At 34.7% G+C, this 23,863-nt stretch overlaps 2 protein-coding genes across 2 annotated transcripts; one reads left to right on the forward strand and one right to left on the reverse strand.

The window, feature by feature from the left end:
• Positions 1-2,033: 2,033 nt before the first annotated feature.
• On the forward strand, positions 2,034-4,298 carry LOC107868116 (premnaspirodiene oxygenase). The gene is made up of 2 exons (XM_016714711.2): positions 2,034-3,110; positions 3,353-4,298. Exons 1-2 carry the CDS (start codon positions 2,184-2,186, stop codon positions 3,971-3,973), a joined length of 1,548 nt encoding a protein of 515 aa, XP_016570197.1. The 5' UTR covers positions 2,034-2,183; the 3' UTR covers positions 3,974-4,298.
• Positions 4,299-15,115: 10,817 nt separating this feature from the next.
• On the reverse strand, positions 15,116-19,359 carry LOC107868110 (nudix hydrolase 8). The gene is made up of 9 exons (XM_016714705.2): positions 18,533-19,359; positions 17,115-17,374; positions 16,822-16,887; positions 16,550-16,687; positions 16,362-16,439; positions 16,212-16,262; positions 16,081-16,115; positions 15,844-15,952; positions 15,116-15,604 (listed from the first exon to the last, which is right to left on the reverse strand). The coding sequence occupies exons 1-9, from the start codon at positions 18,660-18,662 to the stop codon at positions 15,398-15,400; spliced, it is 1,074 nt and encodes a 357-aa protein (XP_016570191.1). The 5' UTR covers positions 18,663-19,359; the 3' UTR covers positions 15,116-15,397.
• Positions 19,360-23,863: the final 4,504 nt, after the last annotated feature.

The following is a 23,863-nucleotide window of genomic DNA, read 5'->3' on the forward strand; positions in this document are numbered from 1 at the left end:
CTAATAGTATCATTAGACTTCAGCAACAAATTAAGTTAACAAGAATTTCTAAGTTATTTTTGAAGGATCAATAATTCAGAAGGTTACACCAAAATATACGTTATGTAATTCTATCGCTAAAGCTTTTTAATTTTACACCCTTCGATGCGCCATATAACTCAACTCAAATTTCATCAATTTTTATATGTTATGTCATAGAAGAACATGAAAAAAATACATCAACGCCATATAATTAGAATCGACCTAGAAGGACGAAATTTTATTTGACAAAAGGGAGTTCAATGCTCAATATCCTCAGTATGAATATAAGGGCATCCAACGAAATCTCAGCTAGGAGGTAAAATGCGAAAATATAATCAATTATGTCTTAATTTTTTAAAATAACAAATATTATAAAATATCTATTTTTATTAAGAAAGACAAGTTTTTAGAAACAAAGAGAGTAGCATAATTCATTAACTCTCAATTATTTGGTATGAGTCATTCACAGGAATATTATTAGCATGCCAATGCTTATCCCACTGATCGTCCCTTGACGCTGTATCGTTTATGATGTAGGGTCCTAGGATTTTTCTGTTACCATGTGCAGCATTAGGAGGTGCAGATATCGGTTGAGTTGCCGTGAAGTGGTGAGCCTCCATCATCCGGAAAGCTCTATCATTTCATTAGGTTCCTTTTCATACCTTGGATATTGTTAATTTTCTTTGTCATGGTCGGAGGCACGTCCCGGCGTAGTTTGATATTCGATTTCAAAGGCTTTTCTGGATAAGTGTGGGATAGGCAAAACTGTCCAATAATCCTTTTTGGGTTGTCCTGGTGTTGGCAAAAGGTACCTATGCTAGTCTTCTATCGACCCTTTTGGGTGTTCCTCATATTGCTACCGGAGATCTTGTATGTGATGAGCTGAGAAATTCGGTCCTTTGTCCAAACAAGTATGTTTTTTGTTCATAGTTGAGCTTGTATGTTGCTAGTTTCTTAGATTGATAAGGTTTGTGTACATCTTATCCTTGCTAAAGGGTGGATCTTGGGGTTTGGGAGTGTGTTCTTCAAATACGAGGATCTCAAACGATGAAGATAAGTAAAAATATAAAAAATGACCGAAGGGTCATTACATGTCCAAAAATTATCATGCAAATTAAAATTTTAATTTTAATATTAAAATGCATAATAACATCAAGAATTACCATTTATCGGAGGTAATGCAATGTATTTGCTTTTTCCTAAATGATGATGTTATAACTAAAGAATTAAAGTGCAAACTTTAGCCTTCAAATTATGTCATCATGGAATTAAAATATTACTCCCTCTATTTTTAAAAGAATAACCTAATTTAATTTAATATGGAGTTTAAGAAAATAATATTCTTTTTGGATTTTGGGGTCCTAAATTAAAGTTATGTCAGATGTATCAAAATGTCTTTCAATCTTGTGGTATTAAACATGCCACGTGAAAAATTGAAATTAAAATATTGTCAAAAAAAAAATGTAAGTCTTTTTGAAACGAATTAAAAAAAAAAAATAGGTCATTTTTGTTGAACGGAGAGAGCAGTATTTAATCAGATTTTTATTTGATTAAGGGGCAAAATGATGATTTAACTTTAAAGATAGGAGTTTCCCACTTTAGTATTGATTGGTTGGCTTAAGTTTTTCTTTAATTTATATATTTATCTGATTGATTTGTTAAATATTGGTATTGCTTGTAAAAAAAAAACAACTGCATTACACTACGGATTATCAATTTGTTTAAATTAAATCCTTAAGAAAATAGAAGCAATTACATGTGCGTATATATATATATTCTAACTTAGCAAGGAATCTTACAAGTGTCCCATCCGATATAATGTTGCACATAAATCAAAATTGCTACAACGTAGGACCAATTGAATTCCAACGTGGCAACTACACATTTTTCTTTTCTTGCCTATACAATCAATTTTCCAGCAGCCACCTTACTACTTGAAGAATCTTTATGGGCATGGCACGGCTATAAAAATATCCAGATTTTGGTATTTAAATAGTTGTTCCAACAAAATACAGTAACATTTGTTTACATAGATGGCTTTTTGAGTGAGCTGAATTGTTTTGACTTCCACATACGATATACGATAGTAAACAAAAGTGAAAAAATCTCTCTACCTTGGTATAATTTAATTTCTTGCCAAACCTGAAGCCTATAAAGAGCATATGAAACAGAACTTTGAAGAATCACCAAACACTCCCAAAATGCAATTCTTCAACTTGGCTTCCATCTTCCTTTTTCTATCTTTCCTCTTTTTGCTTAGGAAATGGAAGAACTCCAATAGTCAATCCAAAAAATTGCCTCCAGGTCCATGGAAAATTCCTTTACTAGGAAGCATGCTTCATATGGCTCGTGGGCTTCCACACCATGTCCTTAGAGATTTAGCCAAAAAATATGGACCACTAATGCACCTTCAGCTTGGTGAAGTTTCTGCTGTTGTTGTTACTTCTCCTGATATGGCAAAAGAAGTACTAAAAACTCATGACATCGCTTTTGCATCTAGGCCTAAACTTTTGGCGCCGGAGATTGTCTGTTACAATAGGTCTGACATTGCCTTTTGCCCCTATGGTGATTATTGGAGACAAATGCGTAAAATTTGTGTCGTGGAAGTGTTGAGTGCCAAGAATGTCCGGACATTCAGCTCGATTAGGCGCGATGAAGTTCTTCGCCTTGTTAATTTTGTCCGGTCATCTTCCGGTGAGCCGGTTAATTTTACTGAAAGGCTCTTTTTGTTCACAAGTTCCATGACATGTAGATCCGCATTTGGGCAAGTGTTCAAGGAGCAGGACAAATTTATACAACTAATCAAAGAAGTGATAGGCTTAGCAGGAGGATTTGATGTGGCTGACATCTTCCCATCAATGAAGTTCCTACATGTGCTTAGTGGAATGAAGGGTAAAATTATGAATGCCCACCTTAAGGTAGATGAAATTGTTGAGGATGTCATCAATGAGCACAAGAAGAACATTGCAATTGGGAAAACTAATGGTGCATTAGGAGGTGAAGATCTTATTGATGTCCTTCTAAGACTTATGAATGCTGGAGGCCTTCAATTTCCTATCACGAACGACAACATAAAAGCTATTGTTTTTGTAAGTAGTACATATTATACATTTTTGTAAGTATGTGCACAATCACCACAAATAAGTTATGTTATTTTAGAAACGAAAAATTAGGAAACTTGAAAACTTAAAAGTTCCTTTTCATGCAGAACAAAGAGTTTGGTACAAGTTTTCTGTACACAAGCCACTTGAAAGAAAAAGTTAAACATGGCAAATAACACACGCAATAGCCACTATACCTAATTAGTTTTGTACCTTGGTCATAAATGCAGGACATGTTTGCTGCTGGAACTGAGACTTCATCATCAACACTTGTGTGGGCTATGGTGCAAATGATGAAAAATCCAAGTATATTAGCTAAAGCTCAAGCAGAAGTGCGAGAAGCCTTTAGAGATAAAGCAACGTTTGATGAAAATGATGTGGAGGAGCTGAAATACTTAAAGCTAGTCATTAAAGAAACTCTAAGACTCCATCCACCCGTTCCACTTTTGGTCCCAAGAGAATGTAGGGAAGAGACAATAATAAACGGCTACACTATTCCCGTGAAGACCAAAGTCATGGTAAATGTTTGGGCGTTGGGAAGAGATTCAAAATATTGGGATGACGCAGAAAGCTTTAAGCCAGAGAGATTTAAGCAGTTGTCTATGGACTTTGTTGGCAACAATTTTGAATATCTTCCCTTTGGCGGGGGGAGAAGGATTTGTCCTGGTATTTCATTTGGTTTAGCTAATGTTTATTTGCCATTGGCTCAAATGCTATATCATTTTGACTGGAAACTCCCTACTGGAACGGAGCCAAAAGACTTGGACTTGACTGAATTGGTTGGAGTAGCTGCCACCAGAAAAAGTGACCTTATTTTGATTGCGACTCCTTATCAACCTCCTCGAGAATGATTTTCAAACCTCTCGTTACTATCCATTGGTGCCGGTTTAAGTCTGGTGCACATCTGGACAACTATCATGATTTCTTGAGATTAGCTCAGTTACAAATTATTTACGTTTATTTTCTTTAATTGCTACTTGTGCTTCCCACCGGCTTATGAGGTACGGTTGGGTTAATTGTCTTCTTCAGTGTGCCTAGGGGGCTTATGGGGGCCCAGTTAGGTTATGTTGTGTGCCTAACGGGCTTATGGGGGCCCAGTTAGGTTATGTTTGATTTGCCTATAATTATTGCATTATTTATTTTCTGTATCGCTTACATTTATTCCTTTATCTCATTGGCGTAGCTTGGCAGTTGTTTACCTTTCTGTCCCTTTTTACTGTGGACTTAGATTACATCCTTGCGTTGTAGTTATACATTTTTTGTATTGAGTCAGTCGAACGATGATGCCTACTGAGTACCCGTTGCTTTGGTACTCAAACTACGCTTCTGCATCTTTTCCCTTTTTCTGTATTGAGTCAGTCAGATGATGATTCCTACTGAGTACCCGTTGCTTTGGTACTCATACTACGCTTCTGCATCTTTTCCCTGATGCATATCCGAGTAGTAGCAACCGACATTGACGTGATTCCTACCTTCCAGTACTGATTCGGAGCAGGGTGAGTTTACTGTTGTCTGAGGCTGATCCTCCTCTATCTACTCTAGTTTAGTCTTTTGTACTCGAGACTGTTTGTGTATATTGGGTATGTTTTGGATTCTGTCTAGTACTCTGGGTAAATTTCAGTAGTGGCTCTAGTACCGACCTTATCAAGTCTTGGGAGGGATTCTTTTGTGTATTTGGTCCTTTTCCTTCCCCCGTTTTAGTATATGAGATATATTTTCTTTCTGTTTGTTGCTCGTTATTACTATTGCTATCATTATATGCATCTTTTCTGATTTCTGCCTATTATTAGCCCGTTACCAATTATTCCAGGCTATGATTTGACTTGCCTACTGGGGATAAGGTAGGCGCCATCACAACTTGAGAAATCGAGTCGTGACAAAAGCTTATGTCCAAGTGGTGTAGAAACTCCGTTTTTGAGTTATTTCGAGGACAATCAAGTCATTTGACACTACATAACCGTCCCTAAACATAACTGCACGAGATTAATAGTCCCTAAACACTTTCTAACCCTATCAAAATTATTAGCTCATCATCTAATACACAAGAGGAGAAAAACAACTTAGGGTTTGGGCAATCAAGCTTAAAGGTTCAATCTTTTCACAATTTCTTTGTCATTAAGGTAAGTGGAGTTAGGAACAAGGATACCTCTTGCATCCTTGTGCCCAAAACTTGTTTATAAGTAACTTCTATTTCTAAGATATTGAGTATTGAACTCTTCACGGAGGCTTTGCAACCCATTATCCCTCTTTCCACCAGCTTGGTCAATGGTACTTGCAACATATCTCTAAATTTATCAACGAATAGTGTATGACTATGTCAGCTTTTTTTTTAAGAAATAACAATACTTAAACCATCTATGAGCCAGTTCCATTATCCATGCAGGGAAGCACATCTAATCGATAGGCTACAAGACCAATTAGTTCCTAAAACTGCTTAAGTTGACACCTTCAGAGCAAACCTTCACCAACCTAAGTTGCACGGACTCTTCAATTTTGTTGCCGCACCCGTGTCAACATGAGAAGGGTGCGGGTGGCGGATACGTGTGAGATGCAATCAACCCACATTGGAGGGGGAAAATTGAGATTTTGATTTCTCAAAATAAAAGATAAATAGAAATGGGAAATGGCATACATAGAATCCTTTGGTCTCCTTTTTAGCTTTTCCTCTTGCTCAATATTTGTTGCTTCATGTTTTAGGCCAAACAGAGAGAAACTAAGAATTTGACCGGTTGTGTTCTGACTTCTTATAGACAGTTGCAGCTGTAAGGAGAGTTGGTGGAAGGCCTTGAATAACTTTCTTTTTCTTTTTTAAGGGGAAGAATCAGAGAGCTTGAAAGAAGAAGTTGGGGTCTTCCGGAAGACGACCTAGAACATCTTTCAAAATTTAGACCATCTTTATAGCCCTATTTTAAAGCTTCGATTTTTCTAAAGCTGAATCCAGAATCCATATCCATGCCTGGATCCACACCCTAAAATCTTAAATTTTAAATTTTGCTAAATCCGACCCTCGGATTCACACCCGAGTCAGCATAACTTAGTCACCAACTCTCTAAACTGGCAATTTAACCTTTTGTAACAGGAGATAATAGACCTGATGAAAGAAGGAAGATAGACTGAAAGACTCAATTTGGGTGGCGAAGACACCTAATGCTTTTGGTTAGTTTTGCCTGTGTCATATGAGGATTTGAGGCAGGGGATCTCCTAACAAGATTAAAAGAGGAACGAAAAAACATACAAGAGTTCAGAAGGAAATTACCTTTATTACAAGGACCAGGAGTGAGGGAAAATAGCAAGAGGTAAGAATTGACGAGACTTGAAAGTACAACTAATTATGACATATGAAAGTGATAGGATATCAAATGAATACGTGTCTAGATCAATACACATCTAGATTCATTTACTCGAGAAATAAAATCTTATAAATATTATATAGGATACCTTGGAATATTCTTAACTTACCATAGATAACATATTTATTAGCTTACAGATTGGTCATCTAACATATTGTACATAGCTAACAACATATATTTGGATAACCTCTTGTATATTGTTATTTAATTAAGTCAACAACAGCTTTTTTTCCCATTTAAAGATGGTATTAGAGCCTCTGAAATCTCGGTAGAGACTCAAATAGCTTCCACTATCAGCAGGCAGTGACAACCAATGTGGTTTCCCGTCTGGTTGATTTCTTCTTTTCTTCCTCCTTTTGATGATAAACGTCAGTAGTCTCTCTAACAAGTAACAACCATTCCATTGTCACCATCTCTCAGGTGACTACACTACTACCTTCTACATGACTGACACACTCCTCTAAACCTTGAATTACTTGTCATTGTTTTGCCAATTCAAGTTAGGCTGATAACGTCCTCGAGATTTGAAACACCATATCTCTTTTCTCTCATTAAGACAAGATTTTTTCCCGTGTAAGTGACAGTAAAACAAAACAAAGAATTACATGCCATGTCAACGTGGCTAACTTAATTGATTGAGATTAAATTATGCTCGTACACTAGGTGATTTCTTCTCAGCTATCCCATGGCAGACAGAGTTATCTAGTACATCTGTACATGTTGCTAGTGGGAGGTGGCATGTATCTCGTGGAATTAATCGAGGTGTGTGCAAGTTGGCCCGGACACTATGATTATCAAAAGAATTATGCAGACACTAGGGAGCTGCTTAATTTCCATTTCAAAATTGGATGTAACAACAATGTATAACAACACACACTAAAGGAGGGAAAAAAAAAATCTTTAGTACCTTCTATACCAGAATGAAACACTCCGAGGCCGGCCCAGTAGAGATAGTTGTTTACAGGTGTGAGATCATATACATTAAGATACAACAAAGAACGATTTTTCTCTCCATTGTACTGCTCCTTTGATGAACTTGCAGACCTTAACAATCTCATTGTAGTCCACCCACCTCGCCCACCCCCTCACTTTTCCAATATTTAGACTATGTCCTCAAAAAATCACACTCAATATCCAGGCAGCCGACAGCCAATAAATAAGCACCTAAACTTCATAAACACAAATAAAAGAGACAAAGTAAAATAAGTAGCTTCTGACAGACTTAGAGCCCGTTTGAATTGACTTATTATTTAGCTTATAAGCCAAAAGTTTGGATTTCTAGCTTATGCTTTTGAATTACTTTTGCTATTTTAACTTAAAAACAAGGGCTTGAACTATTTTTTAATTTTACCCAAACCCTACAAAAGTGCTGAAAAGCTAAGTTTCTAACTTATGGCTTATGACTTTTGGATTACTTTTGCTATTTTAGCTTAAAAACAAATACTTGAAGCACTTTTAAATTTTATCCAACCATTACAAAAATGCTTAAAACTAAATGTACCTAAAATAAGTCAATCCAGATAGGCTCTTAATATATTCAATTTAACTCATAATACATAACCAACAGAAATAGTTCACTTTTACTTGTCCACTATACTACAACAACAACAACATACCCATTGTATTCCAATAGGATATGGGGAGGATAAAGTGTACACGGTCCATACCACTACCTCAGACGAAGTAAAGAGGCTTTTTCTACTTGTCCACTATACTAAAAGAGATAAGCATACAGCACCTGCGGGCTATGGCCGAAGTTACTACGACACACTCCAACTTCACAAAGGTTCTATTACTCCTGAACTCAATTTTAGAGTACTTTTGTTACCCTTTTGTGCTGATGTGACATGTTTATTACATAAAATAGGGTCACGTCAAAGGTGTCATGTCAACTAAAAAGGTTAACAAAAGGTGTCACATTAACTAAAAAGATTGACAAAAGGTGTTACGTTAACTAAAAAGAATGATAAAAATATGCTAAAATTTAATTTAGGGATAATAAGATCCCGTGAAGTTGGAGTGTGTCGTAGCAAATTTGGTCATAGTTCAGAGGGCTACTAGATGCTTTGCTCATACTAAAAAAAATCCAAATTCTATTCTATTTTAAAACATTAAAGTTATAATAGTAAAATTGTCATTCTATTTTAGAAAAAGGCAACGATCAATTGACTAAGACTGCAAATTTTAACAAATTCTGGAGCTAGAGATAATGAAAGGTCAAAATTGAGCTCAATAGAAGCATATACGATACAAATACAGAGGAAATACACATATATACATACAAACATATGTATAAGAAAGAAAATAATGGACAATACCCATTTTAAAATTTATAAAGATCTTGAAGTCGGAAATAATGGACAATATCGATTTTAAAATTTTCGATGATCTTGAAGTCGAAAATAGTAAACAATATCGAATTTAAAATTTTCAAAAACCTTGAAGTGGGAAACAATGAACAATAGCAATTTTAAAATTTCCAACGATCTTAAATTCGGAAACAACGAAGAATATTAATTTCAAATTTTTCGACGACCTTGAAGCCGGAAACAATGAACAATACCGAATTTAAAATTTTCAATAATCTTAAAGTCGGAAACAATAGAGAATTTTAAAATTTTCAACGACCTTCAAGTTGGAAACAATGGACAATATTCATTTTAAAATTTACGACGACTTTGAAGTCGTAAATAATGGACAATATCGATTTTAAAATTTCCGACAATCTTAAAGTTGAAAACAATGAACAATACCCATTTTGAAATTTTCGACGAATTTGAAGTCGAAATCAATTGATTTTGTGCTTGGAGATGAGGAAAATGATAAATTAATTTTGGATGCAATTGATGAGTTCTTGGAAAGAAAATGATGAAGAAGAAGAAAAAAAATGAATAAAGAAAAAGAATAATTAAAAATGAATAAAGAAAATAAAGAAATATTAAAAATAATTTTTTAATAAAAAAATTTGTTCTCACTCTCTTTAAAAAATTTGTTCTCACTCTCTTTAAAGAGAGTGAAACACACTCTCTTGCCATGTCAGCGTTCAGGGGATAATAATTCCACTTTAAAATAGTTCAGGTGGGTTATAGGACCCCCGCAAAGTATAAAAGTGTAGTTAAAATTTCGACTAAAGGTTGGGGGTAATAGACCATTTTCTCTTTTTTTCTAATTTAAAATTTGCTACTCAAATCGTACAACAATAATTGTTTTAATCAAGAGTTGATCTATAAATTCAAAATATATCAAATTAATCAATTAAAGATCAATAAGGGGTTATTATCTTCGAAAACTTTGAAAATGCTAATGCAAGAAAGATCACACAAAAATAATGATTATATTTTTTTTATTTTCACTCGGTGTTTGGTGTCCACATTGGAGTCCCGACTAGTTTGAATTGTGCATTGTAAGGCTCATTTTGGAATAGCGCTCCCAACAATATTTTCTTCATATCTAGGGCTAGAATTTGAGACCTCTAAATCAAAATTCAAGTTTGAATCACCATCATCAACATCCTGCAATCACAATTCTCTCAAATCCTCTAAATCAAATTGTTGCACAAAATACAAAACTAAATCAGCAAAAAATGTCAGAAAAACTTATACATACCTAATCCAAAACATATTATTGATAATGCTACATAAGGTACTACGTATTTTTTCAGATAAACTATAAATACAATACATATGTAACAGTTGTACTCAGTATTTTGAATATATCAGTTGCAAGACAATCCAAAATAATTTTAAAATTTAGTATGTATTAAACATAATTATATATCTCATAAAAATTGATCTATGCATCATAATAAGTATGTTGAATGCATCAAGTGTAAACTAACTCAAATCACATGTAATTTCTTATTATGTATCATAAAAATAATGCAATATATCTTTAAAATTAGATCCATGTATCAGTCTCGGTATATTGATGTATCATGTATAACAAGAACCAAAATCACATATAAATATTAGTATGTATCACAAAGCATGCAATGTCTTATTACCTTTAGAACTATGTAATAGACTCAGTAAAGTGAACGTATCAGATGTTAGAAGAACATAAATCACATGTGAATTTACGTATGTATCAGAAAACATGCAACGTTTCAGTGCATTATACTTATATATCAGATTCACCGTTTACATTACCATTAGTTATGATACATAATTATAATGTATATGGGAGAAATTTATCTATCAAATGCATAAAAATCATACCTTTGGTAATGTGTATTTTCGCCATTCGCCACATCCTTTCTTCTTCTCTTTTAAACAACAATAACGATCTTTTTTGTTTTACTACTAGCAGCATCCCGTAATTTCTTCATCATTGTAGGCTTGTTCCGATACTTAAATCTATTTTCACATAAACCACTATCTTCATAATCAAGATTACTAAAACATGGCTCTTCCAAAACTGGATGGGGCAATTAGCAAAATCTTCATCTTTTCTTATCCTGTTTTCTGGAGATAAATTGTGTATGCAGTGACCTAAAAGGAATTGTGTAATTATACTTTTGTGATGTGCTTGTGAAATATATAAAAGAATGTCTTTGAGTTGGACTAGAATTTGTCACTGAGTATAGCTAGGTTATACTTTTTTCTGGCGGCCAATGGCCATAACACACATACTACAATTTTTTTTTTCCTTTTGGTTATTTTTAGAATTTTGCCCATGAGAGTTAATTACAGATGAATTTATTGCTAACTTTTTTTAATTAGCTAATGATTAATAATTTAATAGTCATGTTCTAAGGAAAACAGAATTTTTCTTAATCTGTGACAATGTCATCGTGATTTAGGGAGAAAAATTAAGAGTTGTGTGTTATGTATCTGATAAAAAACTTGTTTAGAGATTTAGAAGGAATTTTTGTAATTAGTTTAGTGAGATGGATTTTAAGTAATATAAAAAATTTAAGGGGTTATTTTACGTAATTTATCCTTTTTTTTCTTTTATAAAAAAATAGTGATTTTTTAGTAGTGGCCAAATCCGACAATATGATTGTACTTTTGGAACAAATTGAAATCGTAAAATTAACAAGGAAATCCATACAAAATAATAGACTAAAAACGTGATTATTTTAAGGATCAAATACTCTCCGCAAAATTACACCAAACGTTGTCCCGCACCGCACCTCTAAAAAATTTCGTTTACCAATTCCACACAACTCAAATTTAGCCCATTCTTTCTTTCCCCTGTCGACTGTCATAGAAGAGCAAGAATCAGTACATAAACTCCATTAAACTAGAATTGATTTTGAAAGATGAAATCAATGCAATCTCTTCTTTACATGTGAAGGTAAATCGACAGTGCATAAATGTTCCTTTTAAACCCGTTATATAAAACATACATCAGAATCTTGACATCGTGTTTAAAACGCTTGTGATCTAAAATCGCAACTATATGTCGATGCCCCAGGAAGGAGAACACGATCATTCTAAATTTTTCTTCTCCAACATCAAATGCACCTATGTGCAGTGGCGGAACCAGAATTTTCACCAAGGGGGTTCACAAGTGAACATATGAACTAACGAAGGAGGTTCGACATCTACTATATATACATAAAAAATAATTTTAACCATATATATATAGTATAATTTTTCGTCGAAGGAGGTTTGGAACCCCTATGGTAAGTGTAGCTCCGCCCCTGCCTATGTTATAATAACCATCTCGTCTGTGTACAAATAAATGACCCCGTTGATACGAATACAGTTATTAATTACATGGAAGAACTTAAGCAACATTCCCTAATTTACAAAACAAATTCAATCTCAGGGATTCAACTTGTCATTGCTTAATTTGCTCATGTGACATAGTAAGTAACCACACAACTAAAAATATTAGCATAAAACTGATTTAGTTACAATTCAATTGTAACCAAATCAAATAGAATAAATAACAATTCGACATCTTTTATAAACAATAGCTTAAATTTTTTAAATTTCATAAAATAAATAATTTTTTATATTATTTAATCTAAGCATATGGAACTAAATAATGAATGAATCTTTAATAACATAACCGCCAGAACAGATTCTTAAGAAGACCGAAGTTTAGCCGACTTCACTTCAGCCAATATCAAAAAAAAATAAAAAAATTAACACTCTGCTTCGACACTTTATCATCGAGAAGCGCAGCGAAAAAGAAAATTAAATTAGTGATAATATTAAACAAATTTCAAAACTCAATCATATTGAAGTCCTTTCTTTATATTTATAGGTTTAAAAGCCTTAACCTAGTGCACCCATTATGGGCTTACAGATCTACTACATGCCTACACTATTGTCAGATCATACCAATAAAATGAAATTGATACAGCCTCATATGGAATCAGTATGAATACACGATAACTTGCCCTCCAACTAATAATATCAGCCCATTTTACATGTAATAAAAAGTTAATGTTAAGTTCACATAAAATAAATAATTAATAATCTCCAAGACAACTCGAGTTAGTTTGAGGTAACACCATTCCCGATATTGGAGGGTACATCGGTGTCATTATTACGCCATCTGAATACGACAGAAACGACATAACAAATTTTGGATGCATGATTTTGAAGCGAGGAGATATTGATTCGTCCCTCCACTACTTGTTGAAGTTTGCTATCATAATCATGAACTCAACTTGATAGGCAACTCAAATGAAAGGGACGTGCGCAACATCCCTTCAAAAAGTACAAGTCGTATTCATTATCCACTTCGGAATATGCATCAATTGTGAAATCTTCTTGACAGATTGAACACGAGTCTTGAAGTATATCATAGAACGCGGCCAATCAGCCATTGTTTCGAAAACGAGATAAAGAAATGAAGTAGGAGCTTTTGACTTTGGAAATTCAAACTTTGCCAAACCCCAGTAATTAACGTTTATAATGAACTAACAAAAACTTTGATATGTGGTAGACTTAGAGCCTGTAAAACATACTCATGAATATAATTTGAAGAGAAGAGAAGAAAATGTGATTCTTGATGGAAGTGTATAAGCATATAATCTTAGAGAGAAAGAAAGAAAATATAATTCTTGATGGAAGTGTATGTGTATAATTGTGGAGAGAAAGAAAGAAAGTGCAATCCTTGATGAAAGTATGTAAGTGTATAATTTGGGAGAGAAAGAAAATATACTTTCTTGATTTCAAAACTTTGCCGCCATCAAATAACGGTCACTTTATTCGGCTTAGTCAAAACTTCGAGGGCGTGTCACTATTTTATTCTTCTTCATGTCTTATCACTATTTTATTCTTCTTTATGTCTTAAAATATACTATGATTGTTGGTTGAATATTTACTTCATTTTTGTGTCATAAAGCATAAGTAATCAAAAGAAATAAAGTGTTTTAATGTGTTTGTAATCTTCAAATATAATTACTACTATGAGTACAACAACAACATACCAGTGTACTCCCACATAGTGGGGTCTGAGAGGGTAAAATATACGCAATCCATACTACTATCTCCGAAGAAGTAGAGAGGCTGTTTCCAATAAACCCCCAGCTCAGGACAAAAAGACAGTACACAAAGTCGTAATACAACATGAAACAAGACATAATAACAAAAATAATAAGACACCCACAAAGTAATACTACACAAATCCGCCTTTACGTTGATTTCGATTTCTCCTAATGTTATTTGGTATTAGCTATAGAGAGTTAGCTAATGATTTTCAGAAGTTTAGCTGTTGGTGAAACTTGATATGATAGGTGATTCAAGTTTGAACTACTCGTCATGTTTTTTCCTCTCGATTCATTCATATCCAACTATTCATCCCTCTGCTTCCTTCACACACACCCCCCCCCCCCCAGAAACCCGTCTTATTGGCTTGATCCTTTGAATCTCCTTTGTTAGTGCTTGTATGTCATAGCATGTGTACTGCTTCACTTATGATTTTCTAATCTCTGCTGGATTAATTTTATAGTCTGGATTGATGCATGGAAAGATGAATAAGAGCAAAATGGAGTGGTTAAACCAGTTGTGCTTATTAAAACCTTGCTTGGACTAGTCTTATGGGGCGGAGTGATGATTCTGAGTAGGATATGTCGACATGCTAGGAGGGATAAGATTAGAATGAAGACATTTAGCCATCAGGACAAGGTAGGAGTGGTGGTGGACAATATGAGGGAGGCAAGAATGAGATGGTTCGGGCATGTGAAGACGTTGTAGTGAGGAGGTGTGAGAGTATTGGCTATGGTGAATTCGAGGAGGGGTAGAGGTGGACTGAAGTACTGGGGAGAGGCGCTTCTTCAGCTCTCCGAGGACATGATCTTAGATAGGAGGATTTGGAGGTCAAAGATTAGGATAGAAGGTTCGTAGATAGTTGAGGCGTTGTCTTGCTTTTCTTGCAGGTTAGGTTTAGCAGTAGTTTGGTGACCCGTATGAGCCAGCAACAAAAACAACAGGCCCGCCTTATTGGACTGCACTGGATATGTTGTTGTCTGGACTAGTCTAGAGTATTAACTAATGGTTGAAATATGGCACACACTCTACTTCATCTGAGGAAGTGGTATGGACTACATTTACCTTCCCCAGACTCCACTTTGTGGGAATACATTGGGTATGTTGTTGTTGTAAGGTGTTCAACTAATCACATTTCACTCTATGTAGTGATGTCATGCCATAATACGGGCAAAGAAAGATACTAGTGATGTGCAGAAAAACACTTACAGTTAAATTAGTCATAAGATGGGAAATATAGATGTTACACATTTACAGATTCCATGTCCTCAGTAGAAGATATATACACTATATTAACTCCCTAACTTTTTTCTTATTCTTTTGAGTGCATCAGAAAGTCAAGATAGCTTTCTCTTACAGGTCATTAATCATAGTGGCAGATGATCAAATTGATGTACATTGTATTTAACTCGGTCCACCTCCATCGAAAGGGAAGTCGAGAGCTAAAAATGCATCCGCAATTCTGATTGTGGCGCTAGTTGGCTTGACAGTTCGAAACTGAATCTTCAACTGTGTTGAAGTACAAGGAGGATAGTTTACCATCAAAGGTAGAGACTAGTTGATGGACAGATAATCCACAGTAACGCTTTCCCAACCGAGCAATGCAAATGTCTATGACTTTTCTGAACATGCTATCTGCTTGAATTAGTGGTTGCTCGACGAACTTGACTAGAGGCATCCACTGCATTGTCAAGACAAGCAGCTTAGACATGAATGAAAATGTGACTGGTTTCTTGCAAATGTAACCTGACCTATAAATCACAGATAGTGCAAGTGCTGATATGTTTTTACGGCACTCTGCGACTGAATTCATAGTGTATTTCATTGTATGCTCACATATTGTTTCTCAATATTCTTGAAGTTTTATCGTTGGGATTCTTAAAATGTCAAAAACTGACAGATATTTTAATATGCTCTTACCTTGGCTGCCTGAATTTCCAGATCGTCAACCATGATTCTTGTCGACAGAGGCCTTAAAAGACAGATGAAGAATAAATCCGACTTTTCAAAAGCAACATTGTGAGCATGCCTGAATAAGAACGGATGTTAATGGTCTTTACTATGGAGATTGTAAATCAACAAATAGTGTTAGATAATCAATCACCATTTTCACATTCTATTTCATGTGTTTGCACTTAAAATACAAACTTTTCTTACCTGAAAGCCATAACCTCCACAAATTCAGAATCAATCTGGAAAGATAACCAGAAAAACCATGGTTAAGATGGCGAATACTCGTTTTAGATTTGCATATTTGTAGGGAACATATCTTCCTATGAATATCTTACCCCAGTCTCCTCCTTCACTTCTCTCACGACTCCTGTAAAGATCTCCTCCGACTGATATTCCCATGGAAATGCAGAATAAGTTATAGGGTTGTGGGAAAGATTTCACGTTTACATATTTACTTCTGTTAACAAACAACATTACCAGCATACCTCAAGAATGAAACCAGTTGGTATTTTCCATAGACCTGAAAGATCTGGAGCAGAATGTTTCTCTTGTACAACAAGCACCTAAAGCAATCATTTCTTGAGGTCAAGGGACTACAAATGCGAACGCAGTCTCTGTAATATTATGGCATCTTATACATAGGAATTAGAGGTGTCTTTTAAAAACTGTGTACCTCATTTTTATCGTTGATCACAAAACCTCCAACGCCAACTTGATGAGACGCATTAGAAGGAAGCATGCAGGGATCATTAGGAAGCCAATATGTCATCATGAGATATCCTCTTTCTGCGTGATGGTATTCAAAACCTTCCTATGTAATTAGTAACTTTAGAGTTTGAGTTAAAGGAAGAGATAGAATCAGAAGCTAAAGGAACATGTTATAGACTTTATTCTTCAAACTGCAAAAGCAAAAAAGTTAACTGAGTTTCGACATATAGTCTATACCTTTACTGCAATAGGAACTAGATCACATTTCTCAATTGGTAATTTAAGCCAAACTCCCTTCTTCCCCTGCAGCGCAACGTTAATTAGAAACTAGGTGTTCCGTGAACTGTAAAAACATATTTATATCTGAAGAAACACTTGGACTGGTGGTGCCAAGTTCATCTCCAATAACAAGTATTTTGGAAATAGGACAAGCCAAAAAGAAATGAAAATGCAATGGCGTCCTCATAATCAGTAACAACATAAACATAAATGTAGAGAGGTAAAAATAACTAATGCTGGTTAGGAAGTACCTTCATTTTCCAGTGAGAGAGTGATTCGTGAAGTACAGATGCGAATATATTAGGATTGGATGGTAGTGTTTGTGGATTAATGAGTATTCCTCCATATTCATCATCAGAGGCATCAAGAATTCTTACGTCTCTAAGATACAGTCCCGAACAACTTTTACCATTTATCTGACAAGAAAAATCGTCGAGTATAAAATTCTCTGTGCTAACTGAGCTTGCGGCGTCGTAAGAAGCACTTGAACGAGAAACCTTAAGTACAAGACCTGGATGTAAAACAGGCAAAAGCCAATATCAATGTCGGAAGATGTATCAATCCCAAACTACGTACACCTCTATCCCAAACATGTATCAAACTGATATCATCTATCTTTGGTATTACCACACGAAAATGATATCGTCTCAGTTCTACGCACAACATTCTGTAGCAAGCGCTAACATGTTTTAACCAAAATGAAACAGCAAGTGTGTAATCCTCTAAGCTAAAGATGCACTTTGTACTGCCTCATGGTACATTGTTCTACATCAAGTTCATGCTCCCCCTTGTAATGAGGCAAAAAGGACAGCCCAATCACTAAGCTCCCGCTATGTGCAGGGTTCAGGGAAGGGCCGGACCACATTGGTCTGTTCTACATAATCTTACCATGCATTTCTGCAAGAGCCTGTTTCCACAGCTCGAATCTGTGACCTCCTGGTCACATGGCAAAAATTTTTTAAGGCACTATGTTGTAGTGACTTGAAGCCTAAAGACAACAACAATTATGCCTCAATCCCAAGTAAGGTGGGGTTCCTAGCCCAAAAAAGAAAAGCAAATTGGGGTTGGCTATATGAATCCTCACTATCTATGTCGATCCATCTAAGCCCATCTAAATTCAATAAGAAAAACATTTTCTTTAGCACAAGAAGTTCTCTACATTAGATAAAAGATTACTAAAACCTCAAAAGGCAAACATGACTAAATAGAACACACATGGTAAACACAAGCTTAAGATCTTCTCAGATAATATTCAAAAACTGGAAATTGCAATTTTCTCCCTTCTTTATTATGTTGCTTGGACTCTTCAAGAATGTCGACTGGTGCCTGTCGGATCCTCCAAAATAGTGCATTTTAAAACTATAGAGAACTAGAAAGGGGAAACATAACATGGGCTGGCCTTATGATCTTCTGATTAAACTAAGAAAGGGCAGCACTATGCACTAAAGCTACCTCTAAGACACGGGGCGCAGGAAGGACGGGACCACAAGGGTCCATTGTACGTAGCCTTACCCGTGACCTCGTGGTCAGGCAGCAACTTTACCAGTAACACCAAGGCTCCCTTTCAACTAAGAAAATTCCAAAATCTAAAGACGACATACAATGATGAATAATTAACACTAAAAGAAAATACCAAAAAATCTCATTTTTTCCCGCATTAGAAAATTACCTCTGCAAGAACATAACTTGTGAGTCCCACTGAGACCAATCCTTAGCTTAGTGTCAAGAAATGAGCTAGATTTCATCACCTCTAAATTAGACAAGAACAGTGACTTGGAACCAACCAATTTCAGTTCCATTCTCTATACACTTCAAAAACAAAGCCTTTTTCTTGTCTTTAAACTAACTTCCAGACAGCCTTGTCCAATGAAACCAAGTATACTCCCCAGATAACTATAACATCATTAATAATGGTCTCAAAATCTTGAACCTTTTTGACAAAACAAGAATTTCTTGGGCATATTCCACTAGTCGGAGAATACTAAAAATCTTTATGAAACATTAATAGACATCCCGTGAATATACCCGAGATGTATGAAAGCTAACCGGCCACCATAGTTATCAAAAAAAATCTTAAAAAATAAGTGAAAATTGATTCTGACACCACAATCATCCAAAAAATATCTTTAAAAAGCAAGTGAAAGGTCCATGAAAGTTGCATCAAATGCCAAGGTTATTATTAAATGAGTCTAGAAGAAATAAGTAAAAACCAATCTAGACACCACACTTATTAAAAATTATCTTAAAAGAAACAAGTGAAAAATGCTTGAAAGCTGTATGGAACACCACAATTATAAAAAGAAAATCTAGAAGAAACAAGTGAACTAAGGAATAACAAGTAAGCAGACAAGAGGGTGTTGCAATTAAGGTACAATAAGACCAAGAAAAAGTATCATGGACTTAGGTGGCAAAAGGTTGTGGTGGAAATGAACCTAATAATGAGAATTTTTTATCGAAAGACAATATAAGGTGCAAAATATCTTTGATGTTTTGTCATTTGGGGTAACAAATAATCGTACAAGAACGTGGGAAAAACACTATAATTGACAGGAAAAGGTACTACTATTGAAGTCACTGTAGAGACCAGAGAGGAAGATCAAGTACAAGAGGCACAGGACTAAAGCTGCACAAAATTTAAATCTTTTTGGTATGATTTGAATATATGCAAAGAAATTACGAGGAAAAAACTATTTTTGTTTCGCAGGAGAATCTACTAAACATTTCATTCTCAGAGCTCGAATCCTAATCACTTGTTTAGACTGAAATTTTTATTCTCAAAGTTCAAATTCTACACTCTAATTATTTTAGCTAAGAATAAAATTGTTTGAACTCTTTGAAAGTATCAGCGAATGTATATCATATTCTTGAAAGTAGGACATTGTTTTAGGAGAGTCCCATCAACATTGGATCAAAACTCCATTCTCAATACTAGAATTTTAGTAATCACCCACTAGTCTTGGGTGATTAGAAAATAACTTTTTAACAAATACCATAGGTATCATTGTACCAAATAATTTGTTTGCTATTGTGGAACTAACACAAGTCATATCAATAACAAAATGGGAGTGCAAATTTAGCTAGTTTATATTTTAAAAATGTGTCAGTCTATCTTAAACAGAAATATTAGCTCTCTATGGTTGTTTCGTATTTTTTGAACTATTGTAATATCTACTATCAGAAATTCCATCCTTTTTTCAAAAAAGAAAATCCTACAAAATTAGAACATCTTTCTAGGAAAAAAAAGTTTATAGTAATCACATCTTTTTCTTTAATTAAAATATAAACCTTTTAAGTATAATTTAGGACGTGTGGAATTGTGAGCTAAGTACTTTGCATGGAAAGCATAACAGCAAGTGACTTCCTATTATCTGGCCGGAGCTCATGGAACTATGTTTATTACTTACTATTTCGTTGTAAAAAAAAAATATTTTGAAATAATTAATTCTTAAATAATCTATCTTGGAATTAGTTATTGCATCATATATATATATATATATATATATATATATATATATATATATATATATATATATGAAATAACTTATTTCATCACTATGTATAAATGATGGAAAGAATTATAGAAAATTATTCCAAACTATGATATCTTGTACCTCATTTCATACTGAAAAGAATTATAAAAAATTATTCAATAACAATTTTTTATTATATCTTATAACTTACACGAGAAGATTTCTTTGTGTTAAATTCGAAGATCCACAAAGTAGCATAATTAAAACTTTGTTGAACAATAAAAATTATATTCGCTATTTCCATGTTTTATTTTAATATAACAGTATTTAACGAGACATAAAGTTTTCGAGAAGAAGAATTAAAACCTCTAATTAGTAAAGTTAATTAATTAAAAGGGAGAAATAAGTAAGTGTTGCTTTCCCAGCATGTGAAAATTAAAGTAGTTATATTGCCAAAAAACACGTGTTACTCCTATTTGTCCAAGTCATGGATGACTACGCCTTATCTCATTTGGCCTACCCATATGTCCACATTAGTGGAACAATATTATATATACTACATCCTTGAATGATTAAAAAACTATGAAAATACATAAAATCCCCCTTAAACTTATTTGTTAAATTTATTTTAATATTTTAGTTTTGTGAATATTTATGTATTGATACTAAGCTCAATTATCAATAAAAAAAGTTAGTAAATGCAGCTAAGAAAGAAGAAATTTTAAAAAAAGTTAGTAAATGCAGCTAAGAAAGAAGAAATTTTCGACAAATTCTGATAGCTTCCTTTCTTTTTTTCACTCCTTTTAGATAATTATAAGGAGTAATGTGTAAATAGTAAAACTTACATTAAATTGACTAGGGACCTAAATAGAATAAACAAGACTCATGGCTTCTTCTCTTTAGCTGAATTAACCACCTGGAAATACCATATCTTAAGCCTACTGTGCTACTAGAAATTCTCCTTCTCTATCAGATCTCCCCTGTTGAAAATTTTCTTGACCTCAAGGAAGGAATGAAGGGAATCTAATCTTGACAGTATGATAGTCTTTCTAAGTTGCTTGTTCAGCTGGAAGTTGGTCCCATTGAATTAACACTTGTGCAACTGCCTTGTTTCCCCTTTGAATTATATGTCTATCCAGTATTTTCAATGGTTGGGGACAATAGGGGCTTGCAATATTCGTAACTAGAGGATGATTGATGTTGTCAGGGACTTTTGTGACATAATTTGAGTTGAGAAACATGGAAGGTAGGGTGTAACAACAACTGAGCAGGCAGAGAAAGTTTGTAAGCTACCTTTCTTACCTTCTACACAATCTGATAGGGCCCATAGTACTTAGCAGATAGCTTGGAAAAAAGAGAGCCTGAGAGAGTAATTTGTCAATATGGTTGAATCTTTAAGACACCAAATCCCCTTCATCATATTGCACATCTGATTTATGTTTGTTGGCCTGGGTGACCATTTTATGTTGAGCCCTTTGTAGGTGATATTGTAGGAGCTGAAACTTGAATTCTCTAGTAAGTAAACTCCTGTCCACCTCGTCCATCCTTGAATCACCAGCCGCATAGGGTAGATGTAATGGAAGAGGTTGCCCATATAAGGCTTCATATGGAGTAGTTTGAATTGATGAGTGAAATGTGGTATTGTGCCACCATTTAGCAGCAGCCAAGTAAGAAAACCAATCCTTTTGTGAATCAGAGCAAAAACACCTGAGGTAGGTTTCAAGGCATCTGTTTACCACCTCTATCTGTCCATCATTTTGAGAATGGTAAGCAGTAGATGTGCTCAGGGTCACTCTCAACATAGAAAATAGTTCCTACCACATTTTACTTGTAAATACTAGGCCCCTATCACTTAATATATCCTCAGGAACACCATGCAATTTATACACATTATCCATAAACAACTTAGCAATATCAATGGATGAATACGAATGTGACAAGCCAATAAAGTGTGCATATTTAGTTAGTCTTGCCACATGGGAAGATGAAGATGTCTTCATTCGAGTAGAGGAATCCTCAATCTGAAAAGGTGAATTCGATGGTAAATACAACTCCCTATCCAATAGAAGCACGTCCTTATCCCTTGATACCGGCTTTCCTAAGATTCCTATTGGTCTAAGCTTTCTATCTATCCTATCTCTCTCTTGCTTAAATTCACTTCCTTCCTTAACTCAGATCTAAATGGCTTCTTTTCTTTGGATCGCCCCCCATGTATCGTCTCCCTTAATTCTTTCAAAGTTTTCTCCTGATTCCTGACTGCGATTTCATGGTTAGTCTCCAATTAATCTTGGCGTGTGACAAATAGAGTCATATCAGTTGACATCTTCTCTAATACACTAAAAACCTCTTGCATCTCATTTCCCATTGAGCAACCACAGAGCCAGAAAAGATCTTTGATACCACTGATACTTAGCTCAATTATCAGTCAAAAAAAGTAAGTAAATGCAGCTAAGAAAAAAAGAAATTCTAAGGCAAATTCTGATAGCTTCCTTTCTTTTCCCACTCCTTTTATATAACTATAAGAAGTAATGTGCAATTAATAAAACTTACATTAAATTGACTAGGGACCTAAATAGAATAAACAAGACTCATGGCTTCTTCTTTTTAATTGAATTAACCACCTGAAAGTACCATATCCTAAGCCTACTGTGCTACTAAAAATTCTCCTTCTCTATCAAGCTTTCTCACTCTACACACTTCCTTGATTTGATACCCCAACAACACTTACCTTGATCATGAATATTTGAGCAGTATCTGCAGAGATCTTATTAAATGCCTTGGACTCCATTATTTTAAATGGGGGGGAAAGTACCCTGCAAGGTTATAGACTTCCCTTGACACATAAACTGCATAAAAATCTTGTCAAAATTCATATGTATGTCCCCTAGTTTGCATAACCATTGTATGATCAGCACAACATCACAACTGCCTATTGGCAACACCAGGAAGTCTTCTTGAAACAAGGTACCTTGCATGATCCACTTGAAATTTTTACTTCCCTTAATAGATTGAATGACCCTACCATCAACCACAGATACATCTTGAGGACTGATGTCATGGGACTGGCAACCAATTCTTTAAGCAGCCTTTTCATTAATGAAGTTGTGGGTAGAACCACAATCAATAAGGATAGTGATAGGCTTTTTCTCTGTAAACCCTTGTATTCTTAAGCTTCTATATCCTCTAATTCCATTTAGTGCTTGGAAGAAAATTTCACAATTTTCCCTGATCTCCTCTTCATCTAGGATTGATCTGTATCCTTTATAGACTTCTCTTCAGCCGATGCTACTTCTTTCAAGCCATCCGCTAAGTACTATGGGCCCTATCAGATTTGTTAGGATTTTTGCCCCAATTTTCTTACTAAATTTAGGTTTTACTTTTTCTTGTACTGAAAATAAAAGTAACCATAAGTACTTTTATTTTTTCTAAAAGGAAAATATAAAACTTTTTCATATTTGGCAAACCTATTTCTTAGAGGAAAGGTTTTGGGCATCTATAAATAGAAGACTCTTCTTCTCATACAATAACAG

Source organism: Capsicum annuum, chromosome 1, assembly GCF_002878395.1.
Source record: "Capsicum annuum cultivar UCD-10X-F1 chromosome 1, UCD10Xv1.1, whole genome shotgun sequence".
Classification (NCBI taxonomy): domain Eukaryota; kingdom Viridiplantae; phylum Streptophyta; class Magnoliopsida; order Solanales; family Solanaceae; genus Capsicum; species Capsicum annuum.

Bases quoted from the DNA above. Each gene is read 5' to 3' on its own strand.
- LOC107868116 (XM_016714711.2), top strand. From the start codon at position 2,184: ATGAAACAGAACTTTGAAGAATCACCAAACACTCCCAAAATGCAATTC. The intron at 3,111-3,352 runs GTAAGTAGTACA...TCATAAATGCAG, and splicing joins ACATAAAAGCTATTGTTTTT to GACATGTTTGCTGCTGGAAC.
- LOC107868110 (XM_016714705.2), bottom strand. From the start codon at position 18,662: ATGGAACTGAAATTGGTTGGTTCCAAGTCACTGTTCTTGTCTAATTTA. The intron at 16,688-16,821 runs GTATAGACTATA...CTAATTACATAG, and splicing joins TAGTTCCTATTGCAGTAAAG to GAAGGTTTTGAATACCATCA. The intron at 15,605-15,843 runs GTAAGAGCATAT...TTGACAATGCAG, and splicing joins TGGAAATTCAGGCAGCCAAG to TGGATGCCTCTAGTCAAGTT.